General features: G+C 44.0%; 1 protein-coding gene across 1 annotated transcript in view; it reads right to left on the minus strand.

Annotated features, from left to right (window-relative positions):
• Gabrg3 (gamma-aminobutyric acid type A receptor subunit gamma3) overlaps positions 1–21593 on the minus strand; it is a 574107-nt gene that overhangs the window by 258996 nt on the left and 293518 nt on the right. Inside the window, exons 4-5 of the mRNA XM_004872184.3 lie at positions 6065–6285; positions 3688–3770 (exon numbers count right to left, since the gene is read on the minus strand). Of these exons, the coding sequence (XP_004872241.1) occupies positions 3688–3770; positions 6065–6285 (304 nt within the window). The remainder of the gene's footprint in view (positions 1–3687; positions 3771–6064; positions 6286–21593) is intronic.

The following is a 21593-nucleotide window of genomic DNA, read 5'->3' on the forward strand; positions in this document are numbered from 1 at the left end:
TAGTGCTAAATAATATTTCAGTATCTAGACCACCACAGTTCATTTTTCCATTCACCTACTGCTGTGGTTTATATTAGATATTCCCCAAGAGCCTCCTGTGCTCTGAGGTGGGGCTTGGGAAGATCACTGAATCGTGTTACAGCTAAATGTGAACTTAGGAGGTGGGCCTTGGACAGAAGTGGATCCCTACAGGCATGACCCTGCAGCACGTAGTTCCCTCCCCAGCTCCTCCCTTTCGTCTCTGCTTCCTGACCACCACGATGTGGTGTGCACTATTTCTCTGAGACAGACTTTCCCCATTCCGTGTCTGCCCTGGAGTTAGCTGACCAAGGACTGAAGCTCCTAAAACACGTGAGCCAAAATAAGCCTCTCTTCCTTCAGCACACACGCCAGGTCTTAGGTCCCAGCCACGATGAAAATAGCTAAGACACCTACTGAAGGACATCTTGGTTGCTTCCAAATGTTGGCCATTATGAGTACAGCTGCTATGGCAGGTTTCTGTGTGGATGTAAGTCCTCAATTCATCTGGAAAAATACCAAAGAGTGAGTAAAAGTCTGCCTCCTTCAGTAAAAGTCTGTCTAACTCTGTAAGAAGTTACCCACAGGTCCTTCACAGCAGCTGCGCTGCTCTGCATTTGCAGCAGTGATGAATGAGAGTCTCTGCTACTCTCCACCCTCACCCGATGTGCAGTTGTCAGTGTTTGCGATCTTGGCCATTCCAGGGGGCACGTAGTGACAATATCCAGCTTTGCTCTTATGAAACTTATTTTCTGTTGTTGCCAAACGCAACTTTGGCCATTGATGATCTGATTTTCAGACAACTGAGCTTTGAATTGCCTGCAGTTAAAAGTGCCCCTTGCTGACACTCTGTATAAGACTCTTCATTACCTAGGTTTTACATTCACTCTGCCCATCCCTACCACCACACCATACTGGAGACACAGATACAAAGGAAATTTGTCTTACAAACCATTCTTCTACTGTAACAGATTTCTCCCCACTGCTTTGTGCTAATCCTCAACTAAGTCCAGAAAGGTATTACTGATAGTTAACATGTTAGGAAGTATTTACCTCAGTGGTATGTGTTATGTGAGTTCTCTTTAAGAATTTAAATTATTTTATTTCTGTAAAAACATTTAAAATAATCCATACAAACTCTTTTCTTTCTAGCAGGATTGCAAACCCCACATGCAGATAATCAGCTTCAAGAACAGAAAGCTTAAAAGCCTTTGTAAAATATTTAAGCACATTTTTAAAGCATGAGGGAGCAAGGGAAACCAGTGGGGAAGAGATAGGAATTCTAAGAAGAAAAGTCTTCATTGGAGCATAGGGGCCTGGCCGGTCTCTGCTGCCTGGACTTGGGCCTCAAGCTTCCCCACAAGCAAGCAATGGGAGGAGGGCCAGGGCTGGTTCCTAGAGTGGCCATTCTGATCAGAACCTTAGGAAAGGCTGGACTCTGCAGCGGGGAAATCTCAGGAAAAACTCTCCTTAAAGGAGATGCCCCGTTGAGCTTTTGCTATGGAAACAATGTAAATGCAAAAGATTACTTTTCCACCCTAAGAATTTATAACCACAGGCCTCTATCACAAAGGCATGTATGCAGCAAAAATTCACACCATCTGTATGGCCCAGGTATCCAGGTTTAAGCTTTAACTTAAAGTGATAGAAAAATGAACTACTGATACATGTACAAGCAAGAGTAAGTTTCAAGATATTCTGCGCAGTGAAAGAAGTCAGGCATGGATACAGAACACTAAAAGACCCCATTAATCTGTGGTGACAGAAAGAAATCAGTGATTGCCATGGCAAAGGGTATGAGAATTTCTTGAAAAGATGTAAAAGAGGAAGTAGGGGTATAGTAGTTAAGGGGTAGAATAGGTGCTCAGCGTGTGCTGGCTTCAATCCTAGAATTCTCTCCTCTCCTCAAACAAGCTGCAAAAGAGAAATACCTGGAGGTGATGAGAATGGTCTAATCTTGCATGTGGTGGTGTTTCCACAGGCATATACAATTTTCATAGATCTTTAATAGAAACACATGTATTTTATTGCATAAAATCTATACTTCAATAAAAGGGATTTACAAAAGAAATTGCCAGCATAAATTTCACATGGACTATCAATGAATAAGTAGCATTAGTTTAAAACTCCAGGCACCATGTGCTTGGCAGTGGATCTGATAATTGACAGTGTTACTTAGTTTAATAAATTAGAATTAAAAAATAAAAATGAGAGAATAGTCATCAGGCAAAGGCAGAGCAAGCTGTCTTCAGAAGAAGCCCACTTAAATACAAGACTTGGCAACAAAAAATGTCTCAGGAAACATGAAGTCAAATTAGTAAATAACAGAGCAACAAATTGTGCAAAGCCTTCCCACAAAGATGTCAATATTTCTGAAAACTTAAAAGACGTCACTGAAAATTTGGTGAGGAAATCAGAGGCTGTCACGATTGCACTGAAGATTAGAACAAGCAACAAAATAGAATGTGTAATAAAGAAATTACAGCCACTAAAATCACACACTCAGTACCATATCAATGCATCAGAAAGATCAACAGAGTCAGCTGGGTTCACCGATAAACTATGATGCATGAATCAGTCAGAAACATTATGCACACATACACCAAACTGACTCACAAAGCACTAGACAAGATGAGTGGTTGTGCAACTTTTAAATAAATGGCGAAAACCCAGCTCAATTGGCTCCACATGTACGTTTAATCGACATCACCGACATTTGTGTCCCCTTGCTAAGTATCCACCATTGATGTCAGCAACAAATACAATAGGTTTAGATTCATCTAATTAAACTATTCTTTACATAAGAGTACTTTTACCCAGTCTAGATCAGCAAGTGAAATTTTGCTTTCTATTTTGTCCTTTCTTAACCTAAAGTGAATTATAATGTATGTTCCTCCCTTGTTTCATAAAAATGTCTGACTGAGACTTCATTAGGTTTACTTCTAATGTTTCACATGCAATTTTAAAGAAAGCCAGTAAAGGTAATTGAATTCTTATGCTTCATTCAGATGTTCTTGTGATTAATACATTTAAATGAACCATCTTAAAGTCAACAGATATACTTTCATATTGATCTTAAAAGCTTTCCAAGCAAATAATTTTGATATTTGATATTTTATTATATACATACTCTTGCATTTAATATTAGACTTTGTCTTTAAGGATTTGTAAAAGATTGCTAGCTATTACATAAATCAAAAGAAAAATGTTGGAAGATAAAATACTGTGAAAATTTTATCTTGCAATAATTCAGTAAGACAAATATAACATATTTAAAGGGGAATGTTTTATCTTCCTATATAGAAGACAAATCACCTGTCTTTAAAATAATAACCCTAACACTACTGGAACATAATTTCTGTACACTTCTGAATAATTTGCACAGCTCAGTCTTTTCTATGAGTCTCTGTAAGCCAACTGGTCACGAGTTTCTGAATCCGTCGGTATTACCATGCAGGGCACAGTTGCTCTGCTAAAGTTGTCTATAGTGAAACATAAGGCCTGTGTAACAAAGTAGCGTAAAAATATCCAGGTCATCAATTCTAAAACCACTATCAGTCTTCTTCGGTTGTACAGTGAGACTGTCAACAATCACGTGAGTTTTCCAGAAGCCAGCACCAGAGCAGCTTCTCCCCGCAGCGCCTGACCCCAAGATGGTATGGTACTCACAGCTGGAGAAGATCAGCGGGCAGGAGTGCTCATCCATGGGGAAGTTGTGCAGCTGCAGCTGGCACTCCGCATTGATGGTGAGCCTGTGGGAGAGCCACAGTCACTATCAGGGGACAACAGCAACAAAGCCTGGGCCCCTGGGCAGGGCTGCAGGGTGGGTAAGGTACTGCAATGCAGGGGGCAGGAGGGCAGTCACCGAAGCAGGGTCCATCCTGGCAACTGTGTTAGCTCAGTGAGGCCACTTGGTTGCTTTTGCATTATTTTGTTTTGCTTTTAACTATCAGTAGTGGAGAGAATTCCAATTAGTAAAATTCCAACTGTGTCTAAAAATGCAAGCCAAGTCAGAGAGAAGGAAATAAACCAACTGTTGTTTTATAAGTCATTGTTTTCAATCTGTTTAAATGGAATACTTCCTCCCTTTGAAAGTGGCATATTTGTCTAAAAGGGCATTTTCTCAAAATCAATCCACATGTATGGAGTGGGGGACTTCCTGGTTAGACAATGCCCTGTCCTTCGAGCAGCAGGTGGTGGCCTCACTAAGTGAGTACTCTATATCCTTCCAAAGCCCTGTGACAGGATTCCTACCAAGCATCCCAGGACGGGCCAGGTCTCCATCCTGGTTTTCTGAGGGCCAACTTCATTTCAGAGTCTCATTCTGATTGCTCTAGGACTGATGACACACCTGTTAGAAATTCCAGCTCTTCCAGTGTATTTCATCAGTCAACCTCTCTCCCTGGCTTTAAAAAAAATTATTATTGCTGTTGTTCCCTGTGGGCAAAATTATTCTTTCCCTGAACCTTTAAATATTCTCTTATCTCTGGCTGATTGTGGTGTTGTTGGTGCTTACATTTATGCTCTGGACTCTTGTTTAACATTGAGAGTCACAGATTTCTCCTCAGGGCCACAAGCACCCGTAATTAAGGCTCAGGGCCCAGGGTGTGGGGTGAGGAAGAAAAGCACCCGTGGGCTCTGAGAGAGTGCTGGAGGGAGCTTGTGGGGCTGCAGGGCGCTGGGTGGCTCTGTGCACAGAAGAGGGAAACATAACACTCCCTGAGCCAGACTGAACTCCAGATGCCACCAAGCCTGCCAGACAGGACTGTGGCTCCAGAAACCTAGACTTCAGAAGGGATGTTCTGGCTCAACGGAACCTGCCTTTAAAGTCTCAGGGATGGATGGAGCTAGCCAAGGGGAATGTGGGAAGTGGCAGAGGCCAGGTGCTGAGGCTGAAACCGCAGGATGAGGAGAAGCAGCCCCAAGGGCAGGGGCAGGAGGCACAGGAAGGAGCAAGGGCCTCTGGGGGCAGGGACACAGACTGTTAGAACAGAGGTGTGTGCCGTGCTTTGGAGAGACCCAGGAAGACCCAAAGACAGTGCCCTCCGGAGTTCCAGGCCAAAGGGCACCGTCCTGGTCCCAGCACTGAACAAGCAGAAGGGCGGCCAGGGGCAGGTGTCAGTGGTGTGATGCCGTCCGCTGTGTGCCGTGTGCTCAGCTAGGCCCTGACGACGCAGGCAGCCTGTGGAGAGAACTAGCTCTGCTAGCACCAGTTTGTTGCAGGGACTCTGGCGAGTCAGCCTACTCCTTCGAAGCACAGTTTGCCCTTCCTTGGGTTTTGGTGAGGTCCGCCCTGCCTTCAGGAGGACTCTGCAGAGTGGTGCCTCCTCCACTAGGGGTGTGTGGGGAATGCCCGCTGCACCCTTCGTCCCTGTGGTCTCTAATTTGATCTTTCTTCTTTTGTGGTGCTGGGGATATAACTCAGGGCCTTGCACATGCTAGGCAAGTCTCAAATTTCGCTACTGCTATGTGTGTTAAGTCGAACTCAAAGGCATCTCTATTTTCCTAGCTGAGTGCATACGTGAGGTGAAATATATTAATGTACAAAAGATAATTTTAAAGCCACCTTCCTGCAGAAATAAATTCTGATGAAGAAATGGTTTTGTACTCATTGCAGATCACGTGTGTACTTTCATTTTCATGCACATGGCATTAGGACAAATTTTTTCAGGATGCTATATAGTATGTCCCACATGAGAAATAATATAACTTAAAGGTCATAATAGGGTCTCATATTGACAGCAATTTAAATGAAGGATCCAAAATTAGACAATAAGTAACTAAAGAGCCACATGGACAGCAGGAATTAGTTTTAGTGTTTTATAGCATAGAATCTGTAATTTATGATGCATTTCAAAATTACTAGAAGAGTCCAAAAATTCCAAACATACAGAAATGATAATTACTGGAGGACATAAAAACGCTAAGTGCCTTGATTTGATCAATATGCATTGTATACATGCACTGAATTAATAAACTGTACCTGGTATGTACAAATGCTACATGTTGATTAAAAATTTTAAAGGAGAGCCACACAGCATCTTACCTTAAAGTGTAAAGAATTTTCCCATCATTCCAGATTCGGAGGAGCTGGTTGGGCGTGGTGATCCAGTGAGCCTCTGCTGTCTTAGAGTTGCGAAAGATGGTGTCTGGGATCCATATCAGTCCCACCATGTTACTGTTCAGAGTAAGTATTTTCATGGTGCTGTTGAATCGAAGGCGGCTGTCTGTCCAGGTCTGAGCAAAAAATATATCGATTTGGTATTCCTGAAACACAGCAAAGAAGAGACAAGGCAATTCTATTAGTGAGTTTCCATACGCTTCGTCATTCCTTGTTGTAAGTTTGGGTCTCTGCCATGTTTACATCCTCACCTGTCACTCTTCCCTTTGTCAGAGATTAATACCCTGCCTGGTCTGACACAGTAGGATCCAACAGATGAAAGCCGATAAGTCAATAGCATGAGAACATGGGATATAACATAACGCTTGGTAAATCTTACACTGCAACAGATGCAGAGGTCCGAGGAGGGGCTGAATGAGCAGTAAAATGTATTTTAGCACATTTATGCAGACTGCTCACAATCCTAACACTGATGGGCAGTGTGACCTATGACAACTGCTGTTCTGTAAAGTAGGGGAACTCATGTCCACCTCCTAAATGTGCTACAAAGAAAAAGGAGAACAATCAAAGGCAAACTCATGTCTAACATGTACACAGTGATCCACAAATATTAGCTTATACAATAATATTTATTGTTATTTAAAAGTCTTCTCAAACAATACAACTGAAAACCAGAAAGGTAAGAAAATCAAGCAACAGCACAGAATGACAGTATAGAGAATAGCACTCAAGCCAGATGCAGATTCCACAGAAGGTGCAGGTGTTCCAGGTAGAGAGGCAAAGCACTGCAGGGAGGGTACGGGGTTCACAGTGCCCACAAAGACCTGCAGACAACTAAGATAGGCCTGATAGTGCAACAGGACCTAGAGGAGGTCTCAGAGACGATTTCCTCCTCAGCTGAAAGAATTATCGGGGGCAGGAAGGATGGAGAGACTGATTGCTGGAGACTTTGATATTTTCTTTCATAATTCTTACTTTTCACTTTATTTAATTTTTAAAAATGAGCTTTATTGGGACATTGTAGGTATACATTATGATCACATTCATCACTGGGAACTTGTACCTGTACATGATGCATCTTGGTCCTTGTTTTCCCCCTTCCCCTGCCCTCCCTTCAGCCCTCCACCCTCCCTATTTACAAAGGCTTTGTTTCCGGTTTCTCCTTCTTTTCTCATATTTTTTCTTTCTCTTCTTGCCTTTCCCCCACTTTTTAAAATTTTATCTGTATATGTTTCCAGTTCATGTAGTTTATTTTTAAATTAATTTTATTGGTACACTTTAAATATACATAACGATCACACTCATCAAAGGGAGCTTGTACCTGTCCATGATATATCTTGGTCATGCTTTTTCCCCAATCTCATTCCCTCGCTTCAACCTCCCCTCCCCTCCTATATACAAAATGTTTAAATGAGAAAAGAAGGAAAAAATGTAAATAAGGCTTCAATATTTCTAATATTTTTCATAGTTCCCATTATATATGAGATAGTACAGTTTTATTACTTTTACAGAGTGTGAATTCAGTAACTCTCAAGAAATCCCATAGCAGTCCTTCGTCCTGAGTTTCCAGCTGAAGATCTTTCCAACTACTACAACAGACAGATTTGGGATGCAAGTCACACTCCATTATGGACTGGTTCACTCAGCCTCATTTGTGGCACTGGCTCTGCCAGGCCCTGCCAACCGTCAGAAGCTCAGAAGCATGCCAAAAAGAAAACTCCTGGCCTCACAGGACTTGCACTCTAGCCAGGGAAGGAGGCTTTACAGCCACAGGCAGGGCAGAAATGCAGTGTGTCCAACCATCACACACAGGATGCAAAATTACGGCTGACATATCACTTAGGTTCTATTTAAGAGAATAAAAGGTGTCTGCTATGGTGTGAATATGCCCAACAAAACTCTACGAGCTGGGAATCCCCAAATTCATATGTTGCAGGCATCTGGAGTTGGGACTTTTCAGTGGTGACTACGGTTAAATGCGGTCATGAGAGTGGAGCCTCCATGATGACATGAGTAGTTTTAAAGAAGAGGAAGGAGGACCACTCCTACTTCTCCTGCCATGCGATGCCCTCCAACACACAGGGACGCAGCGGGATGGCCCTCACCAGATGCTGAGAGGGTGCCAGTGCCAGGCCCTTGCCCTGTCTGGGCTCTGGAACCATGAGCCAAGCTGCTGTGACTTGTATCTAGATGTTCCCCAAAAGCCTCATGGAGCCTTTTTCCAAGATGTCTAAATCTGGAATGTGTGATGCTGGGGTTAAGGGCCTGTGATTACTAAACCACTACCCGTGAGTATTGGTTTGACACTGACCTAATCCAGGTAGTCTAAATAAAATAAAAGGAGCAGAAAGACACTATTAAGGACTCTTGTTGCCTTTGCTGCCTTGTGCGCGCCATGCTGTTTCTCCTCTGTGAGGCCTGTTTGCCATCCCTATCTGGGAGCCAGCTGATTATGGACTGGAACCTCTATGAACTGTAAGCCATATAAACCCCTTCCCCTCTAACGTTGGGTGCTGAGTATTTTGTCTCTGCAAAAAGAGAAAAGTAACTAACACAAACAAACCTCTAATCTTTTAAATTATTCAGTCTCAAGTATTGTTACTGCAACAGAAAATGAACTAAGACAGTATCCAGATATTCAGTGGAAGAGGACTTATGGTGCAGGGAAGCTGATTCTTGCACAAGCATTTAAGTAGTCATGGAGTGAGTGACACAGAAGCAGTCACAGGGAGCAGGCTATCAAAGGAGCTTCCCTACAAGCCTCAAATCAGTGTGGCTCTTCACCATGGAAGGAGCCATGCAATCCCCAGCTGCTGTGGTTTCTATCTGGATGACCTTGTAAAGCCTCGTGTGCTCATAGCTGGGGCTTTGGGGAGGTGATTGGATCATGGGGCCATGATACTCATCAGCGGATTCTTCCACTGATGAGTGTACAGCTAAATGTGATGTTGGGAGATAAAGCCGGGTTGAAGGAGGTGGTCTCTGTGGGCATGGCCTGGAAGGATCTATCTCCTTCCTTCCTCCTTTTATCTCTCCCTGCTTCTTGCTGCCATGCTATGAGCTGTTTCCCCTCTGCCATGCTGCCCAGTCTTGGAACCAACTATGGACTGAAACCACTATAAACTGTGAGCCAAAATAAATCTTTCCTCCTTAGAGGTGTGGGTGTTGGGTATTGTGTCTCAGTGATGAGAAAGTAACTAAGATGCCAGAAAACAGAAGGTCCCTCAAAAGTTCAGGTTTGGCTAAACAGAGTCCTGCAGATTAATGTTCGTGCTTCTCAAGTGCCTTCCAAAACATATACTTGCCTCTCCTCGATTGACCCTAAGCAGAACACACCCAGAAGGGTCTGAGAGGAAGAATATGTTGGTGTGTGTGTGTGTGTGTGTGTGTGCGCGCGCGCGCGCATGCACAGACCTTATTCCCTGCTATGTAACTCAGCATGCACTGACTGATACAGAACGGGCCTATAGGCTGGGAGGCCAGTAGTGTCATGCATGGGTGAAATGCTTGGCAAATCCAACACCTGTAAAGAGTTAGAGCACATGTCAGATGAGCATGTAGCTCTTTCAGCAGAGACCGGAGAGGAATGTTAATTAGCATGTGTTGACTGCTAATGACTGTGCTTGTTAAGTTATCAGGGAAAGAAATTTCTCAGAACAGAATTCGGCAGTTTGAAAGCAATTATGAAAGAAAAGAAAAAAATAAAACCGACCCAGAGCCTGGGAGGGTTGGAAGAGGCACAGCCTGTTCCTCCCAACAGTAAAGACTCATCCACAACTGCTGGTGAGGCCCAAAGCTTGCTGCATCCGCTTTGCAGGTATAATCAGAGCTGTCACCAAAATCTGTAAATGGACTACGCTGCCTTCCGGTAAAATACATAATTGTGCATGTAGCACTGAGGGAAAGGACGGAGGTGTTTTATTCCCTGTGAAGGCTGGTAAGGCCAAGCCCCCTGCAATCAGCTCTCCTTGTCCTCAGCTTCCACAGCCATGATTCAACCAACTAGGGATGCAAAATGTCTTTAAAATACCGCAGCTGTGCTGAACAGGTACAGACTTTTTCCTGCCATTATCTCCTAAACAACAGAGTACAGTGATTTACACAACACTTACATTTTACTAGCTACTGTAAAGTCATCTCAAGATGACTGGAAGTGTATGGGAGGACTGCAGAGGTTATCATGCAAATGCTCAGCTATTTTATAGATGGGAGCTGAGTATTTGTGGATGTTGGTTTTGGAGAAGGTGCTGGAAACAATCCTTTCACACCATAAGGGCCAGAGTTAGTTAATTTAAGACAGAAAGTGGGAAAGGGAAAGCAAGGTGAGAGCGAGAGGTACTGGCTTGCAATAGCAAAGACACCTAAGCAAACTCAGAATCATGCTGAGAAAAGAGCAGTGAACGTGGCCGAGAACCACTTGTGTAGGTAACAAGCTGGACATAGGAAAGTTCGGCAGAATGAACCACAAGTCAGAAGACAAGTGAAGATAGGAGACTGTCCTGTACTATCTCTGTGCTCCTATCTTTCATGGACAAACAACAGCCTGGGAAAACTGCTTCAGACTCCAAAGGAGGCTGATTATCCAGTGCCCATTTAAAATATCAAAATTGTGGATTGTTAAGAGTCAGGGAGGGGACAGTCTTCATGAGCCCCACCCAGGAGCAGAATTACTTCTGGAGCCCACTCAGGATCAGCCCTGGGAAACTAGAGACTGCGGCATCCCAGCTCCTCTCCATCCCAGGGTACACGCAGCACATGGAGGGAGAACACGGGTTTAGCTACCTGCTCTTTGGAAGGTATAGGTCAGTAGACCATGCAGAGTCATGGACAGACTTGGTGTTTTGACCAAGGCATGTGGACATGTGTGGTCATCCTTCAGTAGGCTCAGAGACTGGTTCCAGGACCCTACAGTTACCAAATGTGCAGATGCCCAAGCCCTTATATAAAATGGCACAGAAACTGTACAACCTATGCACATCCTTCCCTACACTTTGCATCCTCTCTGGATTCCTCAACTACTCAATGGAATGGAAGTGCTATGCAAATATCTGTTCCATTGTACTGTTTGTGGAAGAATAACAAGAAAAAGTTCGTAAGTGTTCAGTAGAGATTCAGCCATCACAGGCTTAACTACACAGTATATGAACCAATGTATGAAGGAGACGAAGTGAAGGGCTCTGTCATTGCAGGTCTGGAGACACCGAGGGCCTGTGAGGTGGCAGGAGGCCACAGCAACCTGCACATCACTTCACTGTGTGGACTTGGCACAGTGTCAGTGTACAGGAAATGCAAATTTTGTTTTCTTGGAAGTTCCTGAACATGTTCACATGTATGTGATCTGCAGATAGTTGAATCCGCAGCTCTGGAACCCCAGACAGAGAAGTCCAGCTGTGCATGTATTTGCACAGTACCTTGGCCTTGGGGCTGGGATGGGGGTGAGCTCTTGAGTTGCCTCCTTTCAAGAAGAGGAACACTTTCTCTGATGTGGGAAAGGGAGACAATATTTTGGAGCTAGGTACAGATCAGGGTCACGCAGTCTTCCTTCTTGTAGGCACCTGCCGGGGTTGCTCTGTTCAGAGAGGAGAGTGAGCACCTCTTAATAAGGTGAGATGGGAGAAGAATGGTGTGTGGCCCTTATGGCAGAGCTTTGAAGAACTGCTGTGGAACTCACTTGCACTTTTCATGACTTGCGAGTGTGTGGAGCAGAGCCCCTGCCAATGCACACCAGACCCATAGCATGGCCAAGTTACCGGGGCCGCTCAGACCCCAGCCTGCGCCAACCGGTGTGGTGTGGAATGGGCCCCAGAGACATGAGAATGTCTCCCTGAGAACACGGCTTGGGTTTGATGAGTGAGCCATGCTAGCAGGCACAGGAGCAACACAGCTTCCAGTAGAGGGAGTATGGCGCCCAAGAGCATCCTGCAGAAAGGGCGGGGTGAGGTCAGCGGCGCGCCTTCTTCCCTCCTCCTCTTTGCCCTGCTCCTCCTCCCCTCCCCCTTTCCCTCTCTGTCTCTCTCTTCTCTCTTCTCTCTGACAGTGTGCCTACACAGAGTTAAGGCTGCCCTTGAACTGGTGATCCTCCTGCATCTGCTCCCAAACCCCGGGAACACAGATGTGCTGCATCACACCTGCATCCTTCTCCTGTCCTCTTTCATACAGGTACCACTGTGCTGTCCAGGGCAGCCTGGAACTTGCTCTTCCCAGGCTGATTTAAAACTCACAATCCTCCTACCTTGTCCTCCCAAGAGCTGGAATTACAGGTATGTACCACCATGCTGTCTTCTCTTCCCTACTGATGGCAAGATTTGGCATAATAGTGATGATTCATTTACCAAAACACACACTTAACACTGAATAAAATTCAGTGTGTGAGAATGGTAGGGTGGCATGTATGGGTACGTGGAAGCATTCACTCCTTGCCTTTCATACTTGTTTACTAGATTAAGCAACCAGAAAAGGGTGACAATGTTTCTCTCAGGCATGTTCAGTACCTGCCAACGAGATCAGTGACATCAAGGTAATCACTACTCCCTCTAGTTGTCCTAAGTAATGCACTATGGGAAAAACCTAACTCTTTTGAAGTATGTTTGTTTAACCTCCATATTATACTAGGAAAATGGAAATCAGAAAATCTGAAGAACTTTACCAAAGTTTCTCAGTATGTCAAAATTATTTTGAATTCTGGGATCCTAGATAAAGACTGACAGATGAGTCTTTTCATTTGTAAAATAAGAGACAAAGTGACAGCAGAGTTGCCTCCTCTTTGACTTATCTTCCCATAAATATATATGCATGCACCAAACACTAATGTACCCAACTATATAAAACAAATACTAACAGACATGAAAAATGAAATAAGCACTTTGTATTAGTGGGGAACCGCAACACTCCACTGTCATAAATAGATCAAGTAGACAAAAAATAAACAACGAAATACTAGAACTCAATCACTATTGAACAAATGAACTAATCAGATGATTACAGAGTGTTGCACCCCACAAAATCAGAATACACGTTCTTTTCAGGTGCACACAGGTCGTTCTCCAAAATAGACCATATACTCGCTCATAGATCATGTTTAAAAGTAAGTGCAAAGGAATTGAAGTTCTTGCCTGTATGTTATCAGACCATAGTGTGATGAACTTGGATATCAAAAGCAAAAGAAACCGCAAAAATTTCATAAACACATGGAAATTGAGCAACACACTTCTGAACAACCAATGGGTCACAGAGGAAATTAAAGAAGAAAATCAGATAGTTTTTACAATTAAATGACAATGCCAATACAACATATCAGAATCTATAGGACACAATGAAAGCAGTCTTACAAGGGAAACTCATAGCAGTGAATACTCATATTAGGAAAACAGAGTGAGCCCAATTAAATAACCCGATGCTGAACCTCAAACTTCTAGAAAAGGAAGAGAGCAGGACAAACCCAAACCTCATACAAGGGAGGAAATTATAAAGATAAGAGAAGAAGTCAATTCAATGGAGACTGAGAATGATACAAAAAATTAATGAAGCCAAGAGTTGGTTCTTGAAAGAATAAACCAAACTGACAAACCCTTAGCCAATGTTATAAAAACGAGGAAAGAAAAGGCCCAAATCCATGCAATTAGACATGAAAAGGGGAAATTACAACAGACCCAGCAGAAATCCATGGGATCATCAATACCTACTTTGAGAATCTATATGCCAATAAGATGGAAAACATAGAAGAAATGGAAAGATTCCTAGATACATATGAATTACTAAAGTTGAATGAAGAAGACCTAAAAATTCTAAGCAACTGAATACCAATCAATGAAATTGAAAACCTAATTAAAAACTCACCAACTAAGAAAAGCCTGAGCTCTGAAGGCTTCACTGCTGAATTCTACAAGACATTTAGAGAGGAACTACTGCCACTACTGTTTAAACTCTTCAATGAAATTGAAAGGGAGGCACTACTACCAAATTCATTCTTGGAAGCAAGCATCACCTTGATCCCTAAAGCAGAGAAAGACCCAACTGAAAAAGAGAACTATAGGCCAATCTCACTAATGAACATAGATGCAAAAATCCTTAATAAGATACTGGCAAATAGAATGCAGAAGATCATCAAGAAGATCACACACCCTGACCAAGTGGGATTCATCACAGGGATGCAGGGATGGTTCAGCATACACAAATCAATAAATGTAACATACTATATTAATAGAGACAAGGACAAAAACCATATGATTATCTCAATAGATGCAGAAAAAGCGTTCGACAGAATCCAACACACATTCATGATAAAAACCTTACAAAAAATTGGAATAGATGGTCTCTACCTCAATCTGATAAAAGCTATCCATGAAAAACCAACAGCCAATATCATACTAAATGGTCAAAAACTGAAATCCTTCACACTAAAATCAGAAAGAAGCCAAGGATGTCCACTATCACCACTCCTGTTCAGTATAGTTTTGGAAACATTAGCCACAGCAATTAGACAAGAGAAAGAAATAAAAAGAATAAAGATAGGAAATGAAGAAGTTAAACCCATTATTTTCACATGACATGATACTCTATATAGAAGACCCCAAGCACTCCACCAAAAATCTTCTACACTTAATAACTAAATTCAGTAAAATAGCTGGATACAAGATCAACACACAAAAATCAATAGCTTTCCTGTACATGAACGACAGACTCACTGAGACAGAAATGCGGTAAACAATTTCTTTTACAGTAGCATCCAGAAAGTTGAAATACCTAGGAATCAGCCTAACAAAAGAAATTAAACACCTCTACTCTGAAAACTATAGCACTCTAAAGAGATGATCTATCTGAGATGATATCAGAAAATGGAAAGACATTCCTTGTTCCTGGGCAGGAAGAATCAACATAGTGAAAATGGCCATACTTCCAAAGCTGCTATATAGATTCCATGCAATCCCAATTAAAATTCCAGCAGCATACTTCACAGACCTTGAGAAAAATCCTAAAATTCATTTGGAACATGGACAGACCTAGAATAGCAAAAGCTATCCTAGGCAACAAAGACAAGGTACGGGGTATCACAATCCCCAACTTGAAACTATACTACAAAGTCACTGTGATAAAAACAGCATGGTACTGGCAAAGAACAGACCTGAGGATCAGTGGAACAGATTAGAATATGCAGAAACAACTCCAGACACACTCAGACACCTCATCTTCGACAAAGGAGCCAAACACCCTCACTGGAGGAAAGATAGCTTTTTTAGTAAATGGTGCTGGAAAAATTGGGTTTCAACTTGCCAAAGATTAAAATGAGACTTATATCTCTCACCATGCACTAAACTAAAATCAAAATGGATTAAAGATTTAAATATTAAAACAGAAACACTAAGTCGGCTGGTAGAGAGGTTAGGTAGAACTCTTGAAGTCAGTGGCGAAGGAAAAGATTTTATGAACAAAGCCTCAGTTACCCGTGAACTAGCACAAACAATCATCAAGTGGGATCTCTTCTTATTAAAAACTTCTGCACAGCAAGAGAAACCATCAAGAGTGTGAAGAGACAACCCACAATGTGGGAAACTATTTTCCCCAGCTGTTCCTCTGACAAAGGTCTACTGTCTAGAATCTATAAGGAACTTAAAAAAATCAGACCTCCCAATTTAAAGACCCAATCCAAATATGGACATCTGAAATGAACAGACATTTCTCAAAGAAGTAGAAATGGCAAATAAACATATGAAAAAATGTTCAACATCACTGGTCATTCGAGAAATGCAAATGAAAACAGCACTGAGATTCCACCTCACCCCAGAAAGAAAGGCTGCTATCGTGAAATCAACCAATAACAGATGCTGGTAGGGCTGTGGGGAAAGAGGAACCCTGCTCTACTGCTGGTGGGAGTGCAGACTGGTGCAACCACTGTGGAAATCAGTATTGGAATACCTCAAAGAACTAGGACTGGAAGTCCCATTTGACCCTGCTATTCCACTACTGGGGATCTTCCCTAAAGAATTAAAAGAATCATACCACAGTGATACATGTACACTCAGGTTCATAGCAGCAGTTTGTGATAGCTAAAACTTGGAAACAGCCCAAATGGCCATCAACTAGAGACTGGATAAAGAAAATGTGGTTTTTTAATAAAATGGAGTACTACTCAGCCATAAAAATGAGAAATTAGAGGCATTTATAGCTAAATGGATGCACATTGAGGCAACCCTCTTAAGTGAAATAAATAGGACACACATGTGTAAATACTGAATAGTTTCTCTAGTGTGAGAAACTGAAAGTGTAAATAAGGACAAAAAGGTACAACAGATAATGTGAAATAGGAAGAAAAGGGGCAAAGAGGAAGGGGAAGTGGGAGGGGTATGGGAAAGGAAAGAAAGGAATGGAATTGATATGAGAAAATAAAAAAATGGAAACAAAGTCTTTGTAAGTAGGGAGGGATGGAGGGGTTGAAGGGAGGGCAGGGGAAGGGGGAAAAATAAGAACCAAGAGAGATTACCTAAAGGTGCAAATTTCCAATGATGAATGTAAATGTATTGTATACTTAAAGTGTACCAATCAAATTAATAATAACTAAAAATATGGAGATTGTAGAGATGCTCCCAGGATGCACAGTGCCTCCTGTTCCAGACTCCAGGACTGCGGAGACAGAGACACTGATGGCCCTTCCTTAAATGGAGGTCTAGAGACAGGAGCAACAACTCGCAGGAGAGAGGACAGTGAGTCCATCCAAAAGCACAGCAGCGAGGCTGCATGACGCCAGCAGCGCCTTCTCCCCTTCATCCTCCTCCTGCCTTTCATCCAGCGACACAGCTGTCCAGTACCGATGGTTCTACAAAATCTACCTCTGGGCTGTGGTAGCTGAAGTCTAGGTGTTTGGTTGCACTACATGTGAAAGAAAGGATCCCCCGCATAACCATCCCGTGTACTAGCTGTGTGACCCATTCCCCTCCTCAGCCTTGGTTCCTTATCTGCAAACTGATAGCACCTGGTTGGATTAAATCCACAGAGGCTCCAACTCTCACATCTTGTCTCCATATTCGTGCCTAGAGTGAGCCTTTCACTATTGAAACTAATTTCCATCTCACTCATTTCTGTGTCTCAGTTTTGTGAGAAGGATATGACTGACTGACTCCTTTGTATGTTCTGTCTTGCACCACTGGAAGACAGTTAATACATTTGAAATCTGCAGGAAGTGGCCAGGAAGTACCATGGAGCAAGGCTGTGGAGGCAGGCGTTGCCCACCTGCCCCCTTTTCCTGTGACAGAGGGGCGTGCCTACAGGGTCTGGGCAAGGTAGACAGCCTGGTTGTCACAGATCTGAAATCCTGCCTCAGATGCCATGTTCACAGGACACCATGTATGCAGGGTGTGGATGTTTTGTTGTGTCTACACTGACTGAGTGTTGAAGAAACACTTCCCACCCACAGGGAAATAATTTTCTATCTCTCATCAACTGTTTTGTAATGGCATTACTCATCCTTTTCTGCAGAGGAAAACAGATCACTCTTACCATGTCTGCCTAAAAATAAACAACATTTTATATGATTCATAAATGGCAATGAAATTAATGTGTCTGAAATACTAATAAATGTAACAGGTGAAAAATGTTCAGGATCACACACCTCCAATTCAGACAATCACACTGGTGGAGAGGCTGCATTCACTTGTTTTAGAAATGGAAGAGCTTAATGATTCCTAAATCAGCCAGGAATTACTGCAGCACAAGGAGCGTTCTCACAAGACAGAACAATCGTGCTTCTTAATAATATCCATTTGTAACTTCTAAAATTCGCAAGTTAGTTCCTCACAGTTCTCCCTTCCTTCGCTAGAGAGGATCGAGCAGAAAAAAAAATGGTAGACTGTGGCAGGGTCTCCAGAATCTGTGGCTGCTGGAGACACAGACTTCTGGGGTCCCCCTGATGGGGAGGCTCTGCAGGGTCCAGCCGCCGAGGGGCGGCTCACAGGAGAGTGCAGGCCCAGTGCAGGCCGGGTTACACCCTGGCACTGTCCCCAAGAAGGAACTGCTCTAGTCAACAATTCTGTATAAAAGAAGTCACAGACCTCTGCCACTAGATATTGCCTGGATCTGTTATTCCCCTAGGAAATATGAAAGAATAATTCTTTTTCTTTCTTTCTCTTTCTTTCTTTCTCTTTCTTTTTTTCTTTCTTCCTTTCTTCCTTCCTTCCCTCCTTCCCTTTCTTTCTTTCTTCCTTCCTTTCTTTCTTTCTCTCTCCCTCTCTCTGTCTCTCCCTGTCTCTCTCTCCCTCTCTATCTCTCTGTCTCTGTCTCTCTGTTCCTCCCTCTCTCTCCCTCCTTCTGTCTCTCTGTCCCTCCTCTCCCTCTGTCTCTCTCTCTCCCTCTCTCTGTCCCTTCTCTCTCTCTCCCTCTCTCTCTGTTTCTCTCTCCCTCTCTCTGTCCCTCCCTCTCTCTCTCTCCCTCTCCCTCCCTCCCTCTCTCCCTCTCTCTCTCTCTCCCTCCCTCTCTCTCCCCCTCTCTCTCCCTCCCTCTCTCTGTCTCTCCCTCTCTCTCCCTCCCTCTCTCTCTCCCTCTCTCTCCCTCTGTCTCTCTGTCCCTCCCTCCCTTTCTCCCCTCCCTCCCCTTCTCCCTTCCTTCTTTCTTCATATCAGTTCTGGGTGACAGGCTTTGCCAGTCGCCCTGCAGTCTCCCTGGGGACTCTGACAGCTCTCCCTCCACTGCCTCCTCCCACACACTGGGTTTTCCCAAGGCTGGCTGCTCCTGCAGGAACTTTCCCCCCACACTCCAGGGCTCCTCCCTCATCGAGACTCCTGAATCCTCTACCCCCTGGGCTGTATTAGTGTTAAACCTTGTGCTAGATTGATATAAAGACTTGGGAGTCAGGCGTAGGGCACTTTTTGTAATCCCAGCTGGAGGCAGAAATGGTAGGGTCTCAAATTGAAGGCCAGTCTGGTCAACTTCTAGAGGTCCTGTCTCAAAGATAAAATTTCAAGAGAGCTGAGATCTAACACAGTGGTAGAGGGCTTGCCTAGCCTGTACAAGGCTCTTGGTTTGATGCCCAAAATAGCAAAGAAAGTAAAGACTCAGTGGCCTGGCCCCCAGCACCTGGGCTGAGTGGAAAGGGCAGCTTCTGGTCCCTTAGGCTCTCAGCCCAGGCATGGAGTGGAACGGGGTAGGGGTGCATCTATCAGACAGGATGGGTCAGGGCAGAAAGGAGCAGACTCCTCCAAGAGGAGCAGGCTGAGAGGGATCAGTAACTTGACCTGGAAGTAGCAGAAAACCAAGAGAGTTCCTTTGTGCCACAGAGGGGCACAAGGTCCCAGGAGTGAGCCAGGGACCTGTCACCTGGGGGAAAGACACCCTAGGACCCTTTTGGGGAAAGTATAAAAATTATAGCTATTGGCCAGGTGTGGTAGCGCATGCCTGTAATCCCAGCACTTGGGAGGCTGAGGCAGGAGGATCACCATGAGTTCGAGGCCAGCCTGGGCTACACAGCGAGTTCAAGGCCAGCCTGAACTACAGAGTGAGACCCTGTCTCAAAACAAAAATTACCCATGTAATACTGAAGTAAATTATTAATTTTAAATATTATAATAAATATTTCTAATAATTTTAAAAAATGCAAATACCTCAAAAATAAAACCCTCCAGAGAAATGGGTCTTATCGATTCCGGAGCCAGTCTCCTCCATCCGCTCCTGCGCCCTGCAGCCTTGTGGTCAAAAGCTCTTGGATCACTCATTTCCATGTTGATGATCTTACGACAATGTTTTTTGCTTTCCTTGTTTTATAGAAAGAATAAGAATATGTCCGAGGTCCTGAGTCACGCAGAAGACGCCTAATCACTCCGCTGCAGACAGGCAGGTCTGCCCACACCCTACCGAGGTCCCCAGTTGCACGGAACACAAGCCGAATCAGCCCACTGCAGACAGGTAGGTCTGTGCATGCCCTACCAAAGTCCTGAGTCACACGGAAGACACCTAATCACCCCGCTGCAGACACGCAGGTCTGCCCATGCCCTACCGAGGTCCTGAGTCACACAGAACACGCCGAATCAGCCCGCTGCAGACAGGCAGGTCTGTGCACGCCCTACCAAGGTCCTGAGTCACACAGAAGACACTGAATCACCCCACTGCACACAGGCAGCCACCTGATTCCACACTACAAAGACGCAGAGGACACCAGACCACCAGACCAAGGTACTGAGTCCCACTGTTCCCGGCCCAGAGGTAGGGGCTTCTGAGCCGTCGTCCCACTGCTCCTGTTCCAGAGGAAGGGGCTTCCGGGTCACCATCCCTCCCGCTGCTCCCAGCCCACAGGAAAGGGCTTTTGGGTCACCTTCTGTCCCGCTGCTCCTGGCCCAGAGGAAGGGGCTTCTGAGCCACCATCCCACTGCTCCTGGTCCAGAGGAAGGGGTTTCCTGGCCACCATCCCTCTGGCTGCTCCCAGCCCACAGGAAAGGGCTTTTGGGTCACCAACCCTACGGCTGCTTGAGGCCCCTGTCCCACCTCACCCAGCTCAGAAGAGGTAATCCATGCAGGCACTAACAGCCCCCCGCCCCAGTCGAAATGAGAGAACATGTAAATAAGTCTCAAAACCAGACTTCCAGATCTCCTACAGCAACCCCAAAGGGAAATGAGATGGAACACTCTGATACTCAACCACCTGGACCCACTGAACTGGCAACAAAAGGGGATCTGGAAAAAATGAAATCAGAAATAATTTCTCAGATAACAGGAGAAACTGGGCCCCTAGTGCAAGACATGATTAATAAATCTAGAGAGAAGCTGAGGAACATGATGGAATCTCAACATAGGAAACAAATGGAATCCATAAAACAGATGCAAATAGATTTCCAGGACATGAAAAACTCCATTGAAAGTCTACACAGCAGAATGAGCCAATGTGAGGACAGAATTTCAGATATAGAAGATAAGACTGCAATTAGTGACCAGGAAAAGAAAAATTGCTTCAAAATTATAAGGGAACATGAGAAATCAATCCAGCAGCTGCTAGACGATGAAACGAAGAATAACATAAGACTGATTGGGCTCAATGAAGAAACAGGAGAGAGTGGAGATGACATAAAAAACCTCTTCACAGAAATAACGGCAGAAAACTTCCCAAGCAGGGGAAAAGAGCTTGACATACAGATAAGTGAGGCATATAGGACTCCAAATAGCCTTGATCAAAAAAAATCTACTCATAGGCATATAATTGTTAAGATTCCAGAAACACAACAGAAGAACAAAGTTCTCCAAGCAGGCAGAGAAAAGAAACAAATCACATACAAAGGAAAGCCCATCAGAATCACAGCAGACTTCTCAACACAAACCATCAAGGCAAGAAGAGCTTGGAGTGACATATTCCAAACCCTAAAAGAAAACAGCCTCCAACCCAGATTGAGGTACCCTGCAAAACTATCTTTCAAAATAGATGGAGAAATAAGATACTTTCATGACAAAGAGCACCTTAGGAACTTCATGAATACCAAACCAG

This window comes from Heterocephalus glaber, unplaced genomic scaffold (assembly GCF_053883595.1).
Source record: "Heterocephalus glaber isolate CG9 unplaced genomic scaffold, H.glaber_assembly_v1.0 deba00001531, whole genome shotgun sequence".
Lineage (NCBI taxonomy): Eukaryota > Metazoa > Chordata > Mammalia > Rodentia > Bathyergidae > Heterocephalus > Heterocephalus glaber.